The sequence below is a fragment of the Tamandua tetradactyla genome, chromosome 5 (genome assembly GCF_023851605.1).
Source record: "Tamandua tetradactyla isolate mTamTet1 chromosome 5, mTamTet1.pri, whole genome shotgun sequence".
NCBI lineage: Eukaryota > Metazoa > Chordata > Mammalia > Pilosa > Myrmecophagidae > Tamandua > Tamandua tetradactyla.
Genome location: NC_135331.1, coordinates 11164024 through 11182424, shown reverse-complemented (window position 1 = coordinate 11182424; position 18401 = coordinate 11164024). Strand labels below are relative to the sequence as shown.

Sequence of the window (18401 nt, the reverse complement as noted above, 5' to 3'; positions counted from 1 at the left end):
AATTCCTCGCCTTTTTGACGCTCGTATGGGGCGGGGGATAGGAACAATCAATACTAAACTCAATAGTAAGAGCCCCTGCCTAGTGCTCGGGCGCCCCCTGGCGGCTCTTCGCATTCGCGCAGCCGCAGAAGCCAAGGGAAACAGCCGGAACTTCCCCTCTTCTCCTGGTCCGCCCCTTCCGGCTCACTTCCGCCTACCCCGCCCGGGCCGCCAGACCGGAAGCCCCGCGCTAGGATTTGATCTTCCTCAGCTGGGGCCAAACCTGGGCACCGTCAAGATGCCGGTGAGGGGTCCGAGCCGGGGGCGGGTGGGGACACGGCTGGGATCGGGGTGAATGGCGAGAAATCGTGTGTGTGCTGAAAGAAAGGGCCGAGAAGGCAGAGGGGAAGCGAGGACCTGAGGAAGTGGACATGCGAGGGGAGGGGGTCGGTCCCTGCCGGATTCGCGGCAGTTAGGGGGTGTCGGCCTTGGGGGCGGGAAGAGTGGGCTGAAGTCCCGGGGCCGGCTGATGAGGTTGCCCCAGCCCTTCCGGCTTCTTTCTCTGAAATTCCGACCCTTTCTCTAGCCCCTTCTTCTCCTCCGAGTCAGAAGGGTTCCCGAAGCCTCACTAGAGCCTGAGCCCAAGCCTAAGTTTTTTTACTTTTCATATTTTAAGTCTAGGCCCCGGCTTCTATTTCCTTTCAAGCCCACTTCCTCCTCCGCCCGGGGGCGGGTCTCTCTCGCTGCTTGTCATCTGTCAGACCCCACTTCCCGCACTCCTCCCCTGTCGCACCGGCAGGGGTGGCCATCCCCGAGCCAGCTGGGTGTAGGGCTCCCAGAACAGACTCGAAGGCAGCACCTAGAGTGCAAATGTTCCCGTTTTCGTGTGTCAGAGTGAAAGTAAAAATTGATAGTCTGGTTGTCCTTTATTTCTGACAGCCAGTCAGTGGATATTTTAATCGCCAGCATGGTCTCTGTCTTCTAGATTAGAAAAACGAAGGTTTGGCAGCATGTAATAATTCATACAACAAACATTACCGAGCAACTACTGCCTGCCAAGCACTATTATAGCAATGAATAAGACCAATAAAACCCTGCTCTTAAGGCGCTTGCGTTCTGGTGGGAAGACAGACAATAAACATTTAAACAAATAAAAGAGAGTTTCACGTAGTGACAAGTGCTATGAAGGAAATAGGTAACGAGAGTGACTGGTGAAGAGGGGGCAGAGACTGCTTTAGATAGCGTCTGACAAGGAGCAAGCTATAGTTTCAGATAAATAGATCATGAATCTTACAACTATTACCTTTTGACTCATGTGTACAGGGCAGCTCCTGAGCTACATGCTTTGTGTAAATTATCCCATTCAGTCTTCACAGTGACTCTGTGAGGTAGATACCCTTACTGTTTCCATTTTTCAGAGACTCAAGCACGTAATTTTTACAAGGTCACACACTAGTGATAAGGATGTATTTTAAGCCATTATTCTAAAAGCCCGTGCTCTTTCCAGTTGCACATAGAGCACCCTGGACTTCCCTTGTGATTACTTTATTAATGTCTGCCTTGTTCATTAGCCTGAAAGTTCTCTGAGGGCTAGACTAAACTGGTTTTGTATACCAAGGGACCTTGCACATGGAAAGTGCCTATTGTTTATGGAATAAATGAATACAAGACTGGGTCCATGTTGTCTTACAAAAACCAGCCATCTTGTAAAAGCAGAAATGGCATGTAAATTACTCTCGTAAATGTGATAGTTTTCTTTCCTTTAACTCATACCTCTCCACTGCAGGCAAACTGTTTCATTTTACAAACTTGGAAACAGGCTAAGAGAAAAAAAGTGATGATGGTCAAAGGCATAAAGGCAGGAAGTGGCAAAGCTGAAAAGCTAGTACTTGGGTCCTGGTAAATGTTTTGATAACCACTTGGGGGAGAGTAACCCTAATTTAGTTAGCGTTTGCCTGTTTCTGAAGTGTAACTGTTCCTACCGGCTACCAGTATGTTGCCACTGAGTACAAAATTGGGGAAAGTACAGTAACACACATAATATAATATTCCTTGCGTAAAGGTACAAAAGGTGTAAATAACCTTAAGAACATAGACAATAGTAAAATATCATTTAAAAAATGAGTGAGTGAAGAGTTTCAAGTATTTATTACCTTTGGTTTTGTGTTTTTTTTGTTTTGTTTTGTTTTTTTACATGGGCAGGCACTGGGAATCAAACCCAGATCTCCTGCGTGGCAGGCAAGAACTCTGCCTGCTGAGCCACTGTGGCCCACCCTACCTTTGTTTTTAATATAATTTATTTAGTTGTAACCTTTATTATTGGCTGTTAAAAACACACCACCAGCTTGCAAAATTCATCAAAATTTAACGGTCGGCTTTCTTGAGCCAGGGTAAGAGCCAGCTCCAACAGATCACTGCTGCCATTCCTTCTTCCCCTCTCCCAGTAAATCTTGGGTGTGTTATTCTTTTTTTCCTTTGGGGAAATGTGCTTGTCTTCTTTGGTGATATTTGCTCTCTTTCTGCTTCTGTATCCTCACTTGGCTTGCTGTTCCAGGCTTACCACTCTTCTCTCATGGACCCCGACACCAGACTCATTGGAAACATGGCACTGTTACCTATCAGAAGTCAGTTCAAAGGACCCGCTCCTAGAGAAAGTAAGTCTAGATCTCTTTTCATTCTTTTCAAGTCTTGGTATAAAATGCATAGCAACCCTCTGACATTATCAAATTAGGAAAATTCTTAGGTCTCTCCTCTGCCTCAGATTGTTCTCATACTTACTACTTACTTGGTGGATGCTGTGTTCTAGACCTTCAAGATCTTTGTTAAGTGTGTTGAATCTTATAGAGAACTATTGTTGCTGTTCATTTCTCCAGGATATTTTGTTGAGAGAGAAGAGGGAATGTGCCTAGTTTTGAACACTGTTCCTGTCATCACTGTCGGTTCTTTCACATTGATCTAGTGCTGCCATCTCTGTAGCATGCCATTCCCTATCCTTTCTCTGTCACCGAGCTGGGGGGAAAAAAAACATTTTAACCTCTTTCCTCATCTAAATCTACTTTATCCGTCCTTCAGGATCTTCATTTTGAGTAATGGCTCGATTTTTAAGATTTTTTAAAATTTTGGAAAATCTTGAGTGTCTTATATAACAGTGCTCATTTCTTCTTTTGCTTTTCTGAATTTTTTGCTTTCTTTCTTGATATGCTGCCTTTTTTTTATACTCTGCTTTTTGAGATCTTTATTACTATACAGAAAGCCCCTTTCTTTTTCAGAGAATAAGGCTCTCCTGACACATGCTGAGATGTTCTGCCAGCGGTGTAATTTATGATATATTAAAAATGGTTCCCCTGCTCCCAGGGCCAAGTCATGCAAAGGTCTGAATTAAATTCCATTCATGTTTTTCAAGGCTATGTTTATAATCACCTATTTTGTGCCGACCCCGTCACCATTCCTTTGTCAGCCTAGTGGACTTGACCTTTACTTTAATTTTGTTTTCAACACCAGTTTGTTTATTCAATAAACTTATTAAGTTTGATGAGTCACCTTAGGCTTTACTTGATTCTGAGACTAAGAAAAAGGAACAGATGAAAAAAGGCAGACCCAAAAAGGAGAAAAATAATGTAAAAGAATTGCAGTACAAAGAAAGAATACGAATCATTGATGACCCAAATCCCTCCAGAAAGAACCCTTTTCAAGAACATTTAAAAAATACCATATGTATATATTAAAAGTTGCAGTTGACTAAGGATGGAACAAATCTGTTTGCCACTTTTCGACTCTTGGTCCCATAAGGGAGGATGAGACCACAAGAAACGAGATCTTCATGGTTTTTGAAGCTAAGGAATGGCCTAATGCTCTTCCCTGGGGGACTGAATTAGGACTAAATTGGAATTATTGTGGAGTGAAAGCGTTTGCTGTGAGCTAAATAACTGTTAGCAAAAATGAGATACATTCATTGACATTTTACAGATATCTTCTCAGTGTCTTTTATGTGCTAAGAACTCTTGTAGAATCTGTATGCTGTACCATCTCCCTGCCCCCAAATCATTGCATTTGGAAGAACTGGCTGGCTTTTATGAACACTGTCAAATCCTCTAAGGTGGTTTCCTTTTCACAGATAAGAAAGTAGATTGCGAGGACCACAAGTTTAGAGTTAGAATTCTTTTGAAATTCTTCAGGAAAAAGAGTTGGGATCAAGACGACCAAATTGCAGGGTAGTAAACCTTCAGGCTTCCTTTGCATTCCTGCTGTGTGAGAGAGATGCAGTTCTTGGACTAGAAACATAAATAACTGTCCTGGCATTGTTGAAACCAGCTGCCGGATATAAAGACCCTGGGATTTTGACCTTTTTAAAATAAGAAAAGAAAAACAAAAAATCGACTGAGAAATTGTGGAATGAAATCTGTCTTTGTCACAACAATATTTCTGGTTTTTCTCAGTCTCTCACCACCTAGAACAACTTGTACAAGTAGATTTTAAGTCTTCATTTTCGTAAAAAGAAAGATAGTTATCTGAACCCCAGTGTGTTCCCAAATGACGGTTGAGGGTGTCTTTTTCTTTTTTTTCATGGGCAGGCACCCGTAATGGAACCCAGGTCTGGCATGGCAGGCTAGAACTCTGGCACTGAGCCACCATGGCCCACCCTCAACAATATGCAAATTCAAATAAAATTATATTGAATAAGTTTTAATTTTAAAAAAGCATTTCATTAAAGTTAGTCTGTGTTTGAATCTATTTTTATAAATGCATCAGGAAATGTCTGGAATCATGTTCACCCGAAGTTAATAGTTATTTCTGCACAGTGGGCTTTGGGATACCAATACAATTTTTTTCCTGAATTGCTTGAATTTTTTTACAATGAGCATATGTAACTTCTTTAAAAACAAGAAAGCAATAAAAATAAACCATGTATTTATTTTTCAGAAATTGTCTCTAAGGACTTTATATTGCAGAAGCCTTATTTTATTTTATCAATTCTCAAAACTCCTTGACAGTTGCACCTGGATTTTTTGTTTCTCTTTAACCTTTTTAGATGTTATATTTTATATTTGCCTAATGTTCTCTGCCCTCTTTTTCTTGTGTCTTGCTTAGCAAAAGATACAGATATTGTGGATGAGGCCATCTATTACTTCAAAGCCAATGTCTTCTTCAAAAACTATGAAATTAAGGTAAATTGTAGAGCTTTTACTATTTAATTTTCTAGCGGGGATAATGTCAGCCTTGCAATCAGGGTTGTTATGTGGAACAATTGAAATGAAATGAGATTATGTGGTTTTTAAAATCCAGAACCTAGTCTACTGTTATCTCTGTGCATGTGTGTGTATAAATGTGTGTGTATATTATATATATATATAAAATACATATAATAAATACACATGTATTATATATATATATTATATATATAATATATATATAATATATACACATATATTAGTGTCTCTTTTCTCCAAAATCTACACCAGGAGTCAGCAAACTACATTCTGAGGGCCAAATTTGTCCTGTTGCCTCTTTTTATAACTAAAGCACTACTGGAACACAGCCAGGTTCGTTGGCTTATGGCTGTTTTCACACCACAATAGCAGAGTTGGGTAGTTGCAACAAAGACAGTGTGGCTCACAAAGCCTAAAGTACTTCCTCTTGCCTTTTACAGTGAAAGTTTGCCAACTTCTAGTCTAGTTACTTCTTTACTTATTCAGCATTAATTAAGCACCCAGTATGTGCCCACCCTGTGCTTTTGTGTAGGACTAGTGCAAAACCAAAAAATGTTATGGGCTACATTATTTTTTTGTATATATACTTCTGTGTTCTTGACCTGAGGTGGAAACACAAAGAAACTTGAATGGCCCAGACCCTATTGTGAGTCCCCATTCTTCATTCTTGCCTCTTAGTTCTTGTGAGGAGGGGGTCAAAGGGAAGATGGAGAAAAGAGGATAAAATGAGGGAAAAAAAGAAAGTGTAGTGAGCTCCTGCTTTGAGCATATTACGAAGAATGTCAATAAATTTTCTTGGTAATATTTTAGAGTGTAGAACTTTTAGCCTCTCCATGCCTAATTTGAGCTTTTAGAATCCTACAGAGTATGAATGTTTTATTTGTAGACTCTTGGGCTACAGATTGTAGTCTAAATGTTCTGTGATGTTCAGTTGTTTTGTAGGCCCAATACATGGTCTAAGTGTTATGTTCATAATATGTGTAAATAAATATTATAATTTTGCTGCACTCTACTCTCTCTGGTATTTCCTGTCATCTTAAAAATAGGGAAATGAGGCAGGCCACGGTGGCTTAGTGGCCGTTCTTGCCTGCTATGCTGGAGACCCAGGTTCAGTTCCCATTGCCTGCCCATGTAACAGAAAAAAGGGAAATGGCTAGGGCTTTTTTTAAAAAAACTGTAAATCTTTGTGAAATTGGACCCAGGGGATTACATTTGGTCAGTATCTATTCATTTTCTTCACATTTTCCTTTCGGTGAAGCCAAAATGTTGGGCTGGTAGAGCCCTTCAAAACAAGTCGCGTGTGAAATAATTGCTTCCTCCCTTAGAGTAATGAATGTTTCTGTTCTCGGCAGGGACCCTGAAGTGAAAACATTTTTAACTGTTAACTAAGCATATGGTGTGCCTCAGATTTTCGCAGCAGCTTTTAGTAATTCTCCATCCTACACAAAGTAAGGGGCTGTTTGCACAGTTCCTCAGGAGCCTGGAGAAATGGGGGCTCGGAGAAAAATAAGGGAGCAAGCACATAGCTCAGGGGTACAAATTGTTGACACCATCCCTAGGAGGGAGTGAAGAGGAACTTCAGAAGCCTGTGGATTTAGAGAATGGGACTTTTTAATGCTTTAGCAAATCTTTTCTATCGTAGTTTTCAGTAGATAATAATAAAAAGATGTTTGAATTCATTTATTTTATGAGATTTTTTAATGTTTTGATCAGAACTGTTTTTAAGTTTTGTCATCTCCCCCCCACACCCCTAACTCCCCATAGAGTGAAGCCGACAGGACCTTGATATATATAACGCTCTACATCTCTGAGTGTCTAAAGAAACTCCAAAAGGTAATAAAACTTGGATGATCGTGTATCAGGAAATTACTGACCAGTGTTTACCCTCTTAGCCTCCTGGAGTTTGTTGAGACTTTGAGAACAAATAGAAAATATTTCGTCAGACTTAAGAGGGCCATGGGAATGCAGCTCTCTGAACTCTCAGTGTGGTTGACTGGCTAGAAGAAGGGGGTTGTGCTGGATTGAGGCTTTGCATGTATTTTCCCAAGACAGAAATCTTGACAGAGAGATACCTTTTAAGTCCTTGGCTCAGGGGTTCTTACCCTGGGGTCCAAGGATAGACTTTAAGGATCCGGGGACTTGAGTGGGAAAAATTAACATCTTTCTTTTCATTAACCTCTGATTGAAATTTAGCATTTACTTCAGTTATTGACGTAGGCAAAACCCGCAGTAGTATTAACAGTACTTGTAACTTTTTCTCCAATAGGAATCACAGTATTTTCCTATTACATTAGAGTTTAAGATATTTTTAAATATTATCACTACTTCAAAATTGCAGTAGATTTTAAGCCCACTGCTGGATCTTATTACTTGGTGCAATAATAAGGAAGCACAAGTATGAGTATATCATAAATTTTGTTTTTAACTATTTTGTTTATTATATCACTATAATTGTTTCTCTTGTAGTTCTGTATAGTTTATTTTGTTGATTTAAAAACATTGTTCTGAGAAAGAGCCCAGAGACTTCACCAGATTGCCAAGGGCACAAAAATATTAATAACCTCAGCTTTAGTGACTTAGACTAAAAAATGACAATCTAAATATTATTCTTCTGTGTGTGTGTGTGTGTGTGTGTGTGTGTGTGTGTGTGTGTAATTATTTATTTATTTATTTTTAAGTGTAATTCCAAAAGCCAAGGAGAGAAAGAAATGTATACGCTGGGAATCACTAATTTTCCCATTCCTGGAGAGCCTGGTTTTCCACTTAATGCAATTTATGCTAAACCTGCAAACAAACAGGAAGATGGTAAGAACACAGTATCTACCTGCTCTCTCTCTCTCTCTTTCTATAGCACAGGAAGATGTTCTCCATTTAACTTAAAACACTGTTTCTACCCTACCCCCCCCCCACCTTTTCTTGCTTTGTTTGATATAATACAGGGTGGAATCATTAGCTCATGGGTTAGTCACTTTCCCATAAGATTCTTGACAGTAAGTATGATATGCAGAGAATCTTTTGAACGAAAATGAATCTAGAGATAAAACGATTTGGACTATCATTTCTATATTTTATCCTGTTCAAAAGTATAGAAATGTATTGCCCACTTCATTGTCTAAACCAGAACATTTGGGATGTTTTAGCAACTCCAGTCTTCTAAATGCTCTCCCCACTGCTTCTTGTAGAAGTGATGAGGGCCTACCTACAGCAGCTAAGGCAAGAGACGGGACTGAGACTTTGTGAGAAAGTTTTTGACCCTCAGAATGATAAACCTAGCAAGGTAAGTCTTTATTTAATTGGTAAATCAACTTCTGTCCGCCCTGGAGACACCGTTGAACACACTAAGTTCTTTCATTGCAAGAATACTTTTAGTTTCTGCACTGCAGTGTGGCTTAAATTTGAGTATATGCCTAGTAACTCAACAATTTTTGGTAGTATGTATTCTGTCAGGGTGTTGTAAACCTATACAGCAGGCTTTTTTGTATGTGATATCTTAAATATTTAAACTTCTTTTGCTGTTATCAGTTTGAATGACCTGTGAGTTTAGATAAGAAAATTCTGCATGTGCTTTCAAGGAATTTATAATGTATGACATTGGATATCAGACTAATAATGAAATTTTGCTATTAAATAAATTTGAATTCTGAACTTACCCTTGAAATTGCATTGTGATTTGACCCCCTCTCTTCATTATTTTCTGTGCCCCGTTGTTAGTGGTGGACTTGCTTTGTGAAGCGACAGTTCATGAACAAGAGTCTTTCAGGACCCGGACAGTAAAGGGAGCCTGGGCAGCCACACCGTCACGGCCATGGGCAGTGTTTCACAACAAGATGTACACAGTTCTTTGCCTTTATTTCATAAAGTTTTATACGGAAAAGAGAAGAGATTACATCTTTACTTGAAAAGTTCTTTATCAAGAATTTGAGTGGGGAAATGGGGATTAGATTGTGGAAGGGTGATTTGAATTTCTTTTCAGTATTAAGCTGGTGCTTAATAATAATAAGTGATAATAAAGAATTTCCTAACATTCCATGTAAGAAAAACTCTCTTTATTCTTACCTTTGACATTCACTTAAAAATGTTTTTTGATATATAATTCACATACCATAATATCCATTCCTTTAAAGTGTACAGTTCATTGGTTTTTTGTGAATGCACAAAGTTTTACAGCCATCATCACCACTGTCTTAATCCTAGAACATCTTCATCAGCCCAAAAAGAAACACTTTCTCCGTTAGCCATCACTCCCCATTCCACCGTCTCACCAGTCCCTGGTGACACTAATCTACTTTCTGTTTTTATAGGTTTGCCTATTCTAGACATTTCATATAAGTGGAATTATACAGTATCTGGCCTTTTGTGACTGGCTTCTTTCACTTAGCTCAGTGTTTTTAAGGCTCGTTACTGTAGCGTGAATCAATACTTCATTCCTTTTTATGACTGAATAATGTTCCTTTGGCTGGATATGCCACGTTTTGTTTCTTCATTCATCTGTAAATGAGCATTTGGATTATTCCTGCTTCTTGGCTATTACGAACAGTGCCACTAAGAACATTTATGTACAAGTTTCTGTGTGGATACGTTTTCATTTCTCTTGCTTTTATACCTAGGAGTAGAATTGCTGAGTTATACGATGACTATGTGTTTAATTTTTTGAGGAAGTGCCAAACTGTTTCCTCAGTGGCTCCACCATTTTATATTCCCACCAGCAACATATGAGGGTTCCAGTTTCTCTACATCCTTATCGTTTTCTAATTTTCTAACCAGCCATCCTAGTGGGTATAAGTGGCACTGCCTTGTGGTTTTGATTTGCATTTCCCTAATGACTAAAGATATTGAGTTTTTTCATGTGCATATGAGTTATGAGTTGTTTGTATGCCTTCTTTGGAGAAATGCCTATTCAAATCCTCTGCCCATATTTAATGGGGTGATTATTTTTCCCTTTTTTTTTTGTTGAGTTGCAATCTTTATATATTATGAATCAGATATATAATTTGCAAAAATTTTCCCCAGTCAGTGGATTGCCTTTACTTCCTTGATAATATCCTTTGAAGAACAAATGTTTTTAATTTTGGTGAAGTTCCATTTATCTATTTTTTTCTTTAGTTGCTTGAGCTTTTGATGTCATATCTAAGAAACCATTTGCGTAATCCAAAATGTTGAAGATTTATGCCTGTTTTTTCCTAAGTGTTTTATAGTTTTAGCTCTTAGGTTATTGATCCATTTTGAGTTAATTTTTGTATATAGTGTGGGGAAAGGGGTCCACTTTCATTCTTTAGCCTTTGTATATCCAGTTATCTGAGCACCATTTGTTGAAAAGTCGATTCATTCCCATTGTATTCTCTTGGATTCCTTGTCAAAAATCAGTTGTCCAAATGTATGGGTTTACTTCTGGACTCGCAGTTCTATTCCATTCGTCTTACATTGTCTACATTTATATTTGCCCAGTTTTTAGTATTTAAGATGTTTTCATTATTTTGGCTGACTGAAGTAGCTGTTTTGTGAGGTCTTATAAAAGCTTGTGAGACCATGAATTTCTTGGTATGTTATGATTGTTTATTAGATATTTCAGAAAATGCCTTGAGTCCTTAGACATAGAGTTACTGCAGTGTCATCTGTATTGCACCTTTATATGCTTTGGCTTTTATTTATTTATTTTATTTTATTTTATTTTTTTTACATGGGCAGGCACCGGGAATCGAACCCGGGTCCTCGGGCATGGCAGGCAAGCACTCTTACCTGCTGAGCCACCATGGCCCGCCCATTGGTTTTTATTTTAAGAGGCAATTGTGTTATCTATGTTGGGATTATATCTGACCACAAGCAACAGAAAACCTAATTTACAGTGCTTTAGGGATTTTGTTTTACTTTTCAATCTGGAAGTAGGCGTTCCAGATGTGGGCATCTATTTAAGGATGTCATTGGAGTCACAGGCCTATTTTCATGCTCCATTGTCCTTTGCTTGCAGCTTTCATCCTCATAGTCCCAAAGTAGCTCCTGTATCTCTGGGCATGGTAGGAAGAAGCAAGGAAGAGAGAGGGGTTATGCCACCTTTAAACACCCTTACCAGAAACCCCACCCAGAAACTTTCATCTATGTCTCTTTGAGAGATGTGGATCCGAGGGACACCTCCAGCTACAAGGGAGTCTGGAAATGGAAGTTTTTAATTGCATATATTGCTATCCTGGTTGGCTGTGTTATTACTGAGCACAAAGGGAGCACTGTCTATCTGCCACAGTATCTTTGGAGGTATAGAACTGAGTTTAAACTGTTGTTAAAACTGGAGCTTTACGATGTTATTTGGTCACCTAGAGTGTATCTGTTTTGTTTTTATGGGTTAATAGTCTATTTTCATGTATGGGTTAAATGTTTTTATGTTTAACTTTTTTTATTTTATAATATAACATATATACAAAGCAAAGAAAGAAAAAAGCAGTAGTTTTCAAAGCACTCTTCAACAAGTAGTTACAAGAGAGATTCCAGAGTTTGTCATGGGCTCCTTCTAGCTGCTCCAGAATATTGGACGCTAGAAGGAATAAATATTTTTTTATCATTACAATCGACTTTTTTTTTCTTTTTTTGTGAAAAATAACATATATGCAATATTTCAAAGTACAGCACAACAATTAGTTGTAGAACAGATTTCAGAGTTTGGTATGAGCTACAATTCCACAATTTTAGGTTTTTACTTCTAGCTGCTCTAAGATACTGGAGACCAAAAAAATATCAATATAATGATTCAGCAATCATACTTATTTGTTAACCCCTACCTTCTCTGTATAACTCCACCATCACCTTTTATCTTTCTCCCACTTTTTAGGGGTGTTTGGACTATGCCAATTCTAACTTTTACATGTTGGAAGGGGCTGTTGATAATATGGGATAGTGGGATGGAACCAGTTGATGTTCTGGAGAGGCTGGCCCCTCTGCATTTCAAGACTTAATTGGTCCAGAGACCCATCTGGGGGTTATAGATTTCTGCAAAGTTATCCTAGTGCATGGAATCTGTGGAATCTTACGTAACACCCTAGATGTTACGAAGGTTGGCAGAAATGGTTTTGGTCGGGGTTTGGCAAGCCTTGATAGGTAGCAATGTCTAACTAAAGCTTGGGTAAAGACCAAAGGAACCTCAACTCTATATCAACTCTCTCAGCCACTGATAATTTATTAATTACACTTCTTTTCCCCCTTTTGATCAGGATGGCATTGTTGATCCCACGAGGCCAGGGTTGGACTCATCCCTGAGAGTCATCTCCCACACTGCCAGGGAGACTTTTCACCCCTGGATGTCATGTCCCACATAGGGGGTAGGGCAGTGATTTCACTTTGAGAGTTGGGCTTAGAGAGAGTGAGGCCACATCTGAACAACAAAAGAGGTCCTCCAGAAGTAACTCTTAGGCATACCTATAGGTGGTCTAAGCTTCACTGCTACCTACATAAGCTTCACAGGAACAAGCCTCAAGATCAAGGGCTTGGCCTATTGATTTGGGTGTCCCTAATGTTTGACACAGTATCAGGGGTTTCCCTGGTGGTAAAGTTTAATAGTTCCATATTTTTTTTTCCCATCCCTCAAGGAACTTTGCCAATACTTTTTGATTATCTGCTCAGTATATTCTGGAATATATCCAGGCATTACCTTGAGCTGTATAGGGTTAAAGGCCCTCATTCTTATTCTGTGCTCCCTGTGTTTCGATTGTTTAAATGAGCTATCAAGACAGGTTGAGTTAGATTATATGCTACAGAAAATTTAAGTTCTGGACAAAATAAATCTTTCTTCCTTTGATCTCAAAGAGTAGGTGAGGTTCTAAAATATAGACAATGTCTTCTTTACCCTTGTGTCTAAATTACTTTAATTCTGACTGAATCGCCTTCGCTTTTGTTTTTTTGATTGCCTTCATTTTTATCTCTGAATACCAGGTTCATGTATGGGTTAAATGTTCGAAGCATCTACTCACTGAAGACATGAATTAGGAACTAATTAAGCACCACATTTTACATACCCAAAGTATAGATAAAGACATACGCCATGGATATTATTGGAGTATTTTTGTTTTTTTAATTAAAATTTTTATCTAAAATCAGAATATTGGTGTTTGGGTTAGAACTTCTGTTACAGACTCACATGTTAGGAGAAAGAAAGAACACGAGAATGATTCATTTCAAAATTAAAGGTTTGTTTCTAACAAATGTGAGTTTTTAATTTTTAATTGCAGAACCTTTGTGATAGAAAGTCACCCTAGTTTGCGGCCTATTCCAGTAGGGCCAGCAGGGGGAGCACAGGCCATAGGACTTAAAACATTGTCCTTTAGTGTGATACAATGGTAGGATTTTTCTTTACGTTTCTTTGAATATACTTGAGAGAACAGTTTCCAAAGGATTTAGAATCATTATCCATGAAGTACGGTATAATGGATTTAAATATACAGTTTAAATCAAAATGGAAGGCCAACATTAAAGGACTTGTTACAAGATAGGACATTTTAGGGAAGGCAATTTAGTAATGACTGTAGATTTTCAAATGTCCATTCTTTTAATCCAGCAATGCCACAACATTCAATTGTTGAATGTTTGAGGGGATAGGGGCAATACCTGGAAATAATCAGTTTTCTCTGGGAATTGGATAAGTAAGTTATGGTGCATCCATAAAGCGAAACATGTTACAGCCATTAAAAACTAGGGTGGCTTAAACTGCCCTGTCATAGAAAGATGGCTTAAGTTACCTTATTAAGTAAGAAAAACGTTGAGAACAGTATTATAGTATTATCCCATCCTTGTCTTGATAAGTGGTTGTATTTCAGGAACAATATGGGTACATACCCACAAAACTACCCAGGGATTATCTTGGAGCAGGAGGAATTTCAGAACTGCCATCTTCTTAGTCATACATATCCATAATTTAGAAAGGGTGTTATCGATAACCAGAAAAAAATACTAAAAAAAAGATTGTCAAAAAATCAAATGAACTAAAAACAGGCTGAGGATAACCATCCCCTTTTCTTTCTTTTAAACATCCTGTTTACATTCATCATTTTAATATACCACTAATTACTGTCATCATGTGTAGAAAGCTTACACTACGTAGTGATATTTGGACAGGATTTATGAATATCATTTTATTCTGCATTTCCCTTTTTCCCAAAATTATTAGTACTGAAGACCTTAATAAAACTTTTGGAGTGTCCAGAAAGGGATGTATTATAACCAAAAGACATTTGGTTCATTTCCTCCTTCATTTCTGTTTATAGAAGCTTGGAAAACCGTTCCATTAGGAGAGTATAATTTTAGGGCCACATCTGCTCTGTGTTGATTTTGAGATAAATAATCAATCATGATTTTCCACTTTGCTTTAACATTGAAGCTCTGATTTTTGTGTGTCCTGGCAGTGCGCTAAACCCTTTACATTTTTTAAACCCTTTACATTTTTAAATTCCAGTTTAACCCTTGCAAGAACCTCATGTGGCTGATACTATCTCCTTTCCCAAATGGAGAAGCTGAGGCCTGCAGAAATTAGATAGTGTGCCCAAACTCAGACACCTGAAAAGTGACAGAATTGACATTTAAACCTGTCTGTTTGAATCCAGGGCTGGTCACTTTGTCACACTGCACTTCTCAGTAAAGCATTCGTGCATCACAATCTGGGCAGTTGCACAGCTTGTTGTATGTGCCGTCTACTGAGAAACTATTCAAGAAACATAAACTGGTCTCTGAGAAATGGGTATCACTAGATAAAAAGAAGCACAGCAAGATGAGCATGTCTCTTCAGGGTTGTAGAAGTCCAGAGAAGGGGAAGGCTGTTATTCATTGCCCAGGTCAGATGGAGATTTAGTGGAGGTGGCACTCTAACTGACCTCTGAAAAAGAGCCTAGCTAAGAAGGGGGTGCACTGGGCCAGCTTGGTGAGATGATCAAAGCCTGGTGTCTTAGTTCCCTAGGGCAGCTGTTACAAAGTACTGCAAACTGGGTGGATTAAACATCAGAAATTTATTGTCTCGCAGTCTGGAGGCCTGTGTCCAAAAGTAAGGTGTTGACAGGGCCACACTCCCTCTGAAACCCGTAGGGGAGAATCTTTCCTTGCTTGTGTTTCTGCCAATCCTTGGCATTCGTTGGCTTGCAGCTGCAGCACTACATTCTCTGCCTCTCTCGTCACCTGCCTTTCTCCCCTGTGTCTGTCTCCTCCTCCAAGTTTCCTCTTCTTCCAAGGACACTTGGAATTAGGATTAGGGCCCCCAATAATCCATCTTGGCCTCATTTTAACTAATCCCATCTTCAAAGCAGAGAGATGTATGAGACACTCCAAAAGTCGATTCTCCTGCATTGGATTTAGCAGTTGAAATTAGGTTGAGATTTTTATTTTAGTCAATTGGGAAATAGCTCTGCCTTTGGTGGAAATCAGTTGGTTAACCATATAATTTGTCATATAAACTCTTGGGCATAGACAAGTATGCTATTGTTACTGATGCTGGGACTAGCAAATTACCTAGAAACAGGTGGTCGGGCTAGGAGTCTTTTGGAAAGGGAGTGGAGGATGAGCTCAGTTCTGAGCATCTTGAGTTTGAGGGGCAGTTGATCACCTCCAGGTGGTTAGCCAGCAGGCAAGGAGTGAATATGAAAGAGCAGGATTGTAAACATAGACATGAGGGACACAGGGCATCAGGAGATAGAATCTAATTCTTGCTACAAATCAGCACTTGGGAATCAGGAAGAAGGAAGGGCTCAGCAAAGATTTGGCCTAAAGAATAAGAAGTTGATCTTTACAGCGTTAGGGCCACAGAGAGGAATCTCTTGGAGGGGTTTAGCAGTATTAAACTCTCCAGAAAACATTATTTTATGGCAATTGAACTCTGGCTGGGGCAAGTCCTCTCTTGGCTTTGCCTTTGTACCTGAAAGAGTGACTTCCTCTGTTTTCACTTGTCTGAACATCTCATTCGTAAAATGCCAAGCTGGATGTTTTGTAGCCCCAGAATGTGTTGCCTTGGTGGCCACCTTTACTGAAAACAGGAAAAATTGTTTGGAAAGATGGCTGTATTACCCCACCCCCGCAGTTCTTAGGGCAACAAATTCTTTGTCCTGAAGTTAGTTTTGCACTGAAAGGAAGGATAGCACTGCCAGGAGAGACACTTAAGGGATGTTAAGTAATGTTTCCCTTCAAGCAATTTACAAGTGTTGTATTTTCCCCCTTGTACAAAAGACAGATCTAAGAAAAATGTCTAATGCAGCTGGGAAAGCTTTTCATTCTTAGGAGGCCACTGGACGTTCAGTAATGAACTTAAGTGAAGCTGAACATTTAAATTTATAAAATGTTCTTCTAATGCATTGGATTCAACACTCCCCGTTTCCACGTCGTTCTGCATCTGTTAATGGCTTACCCAAAGGTTAACCCCAGCTGTATAGCAGCTCATGGCAGTTACCTCAGTTTCTTCACACGTAAGATGAAAAAAAAACAAGATAACCTCTAAAGTTCCTTCAGCTCTAAATTATGACTTTTAGAAGGTGAGCATTAGTGGGGCGTTACCATGGATTCTGTCCTATTTTTGGTTCAGTGATTTTAAACTTGCTTGTAAAAATGATTTCCAGGGAAGAAAATTTTTTTTATAACTTTTTTTCTATAAATATTTTCCTTGATATATTCTCTGTGTGGGTTTGCCGACCCGTAGGGCATATTCTAGCACTATTGCTTTATAGTAATTATCTGCTTTCTCCTCCCTTCAGTTAGGGACATATACCCCTTCCTTCCCACTTGTGTACAAACATATTCTTATTTCTCCTATTTTAATAAAAGCCTCTTACTCCACTTCCCCACCCATCTCTCTACATCCCCTTATAACAGGACTTTTCAACATCAACACTATGGGCATTTTTTACCAGATGCTTAAATTCTGCTCCACTTTGTGGTAAGAGGCTGTCCTGGGCATTGTAGGATGCTAAAAAGCATCCCTGGACTCTACTCAGATGCCAGGAACACCATCCCCCAAACCCCTACCTTCTGTCTCCAGACTTTGCCAAAAGTCCCCTAGATGGAAAAACCTCCCCTGGTTGAGATCCGCAGCAAAACTCCGCAGAAGACCTTTCTATCTGCATTGTGTCTGCTTTGTGTCCTCCCATCCGCTCTGAATCACCACTTGACTGAAAATGTTCTTGTCAGGGTCATTGTTTTAGTTCCCTTGGCTGCTCAGCAAATACCATGCAATGGGTTGGCTTAAACAACGGGCATTTTCTTGCTCATGGTTTTGAGGTTAGGAAAAAGTCCAAATCAAGGCATCTTGAAGGCAGTGCTTTCTCTCTGAAGACTGGTGTTTGGGGCTGGCTGCTGGCCATCCTTGATCCCGGCTCCTCTGTCACATGGCAGTGCACAGGGCAACCTCTTCTGGCCTCTCCCCTCTATTCTCGGTCCTACTGAGCAGCTTCTGACTGTTCCTCTGTCTGAGTTTCATTCTGCTTATAAAGGATTTATAAACAATTAAGAGATTGGACAGAGAAATCACCCTTTAGGAGAAGGTGTGACAATTTCAACTAAAAATACCTTTTTTTTTCCTTTTAAAATTTTTTATTTTCCCCCTTTCTCGTCATTCCCCCAGGAGACTTTGCAAATACTTTTTTATTCACTATTCAGATCACTCTGGGATTTCTTGGGGCATCACTGTGGACAAACCTACAAGATCTCATGCCCTACTCAAGGTTCCATGTGATTATGGTATTCAATTAAGCTGTCCACATAAGTTATATTGGGAAATGCACTAGTCAAAATATAAATTTTGTACCAAATAAACATTTTTTGCTTTAGTCTCACACATAAGTTAAAGTTAAAATATGAATTACCATCTATTTTCAACACCCTGCAGTATTGACACTGCTTTGTTCTACTTCATGCAAAAACATTTTTTAATTTGTACATCTAGTCACTATCGGTATACACTCTAGGCATTCCTAGATTATACCTTCTCAGTCTTTATCGTATATCTTTCCTTCTGATTTGTACCCCCAGCCCTCCTCCCTCTGTCATTCTCACATTCAGCTTCATTCAGTGTTCTAACATTATTGCATTACAGTTAGGTAGGATTGTGCTATCCATTTCTGAATTTTTACAATCAGTCCTGTTGTATAATCTGTAGCCCTTCAGCTCCAATTACCCAATATCTACCCTATTTCTGTCTCCTGGTGGTCTCTGTTCTTAACTGAAATTCTCCAAGTTCATTCACTAATGTTAGTTCATTTCAGTGAG

General features: G+C 39.2%; 1 protein-coding gene across 1 annotated transcript; it reads left to right on the top strand.

The window, feature by feature from the left end:
• Positions 1-175: 175 nt before the first annotated feature.
• ARPC3 (actin related protein 2/3 complex subunit 3) lies at positions 176-9215 on the top strand. The gene is made up of 7 exons (XM_077159826.1): positions 176-283; positions 2534-2633; positions 5068-5144; positions 6951-7019; positions 7865-7991; positions 8369-8463; positions 8898-9215. The coding sequence occupies exons 1-7, from the start codon at positions 278-280 to the stop codon at positions 8958-8960; spliced, it is 537 nt and encodes a 178-aa protein (XP_077015941.1). The 5' UTR covers positions 176-277; the 3' UTR covers positions 8961-9215.
• Positions 9216-18401: the final 9186 nt, after the last annotated feature.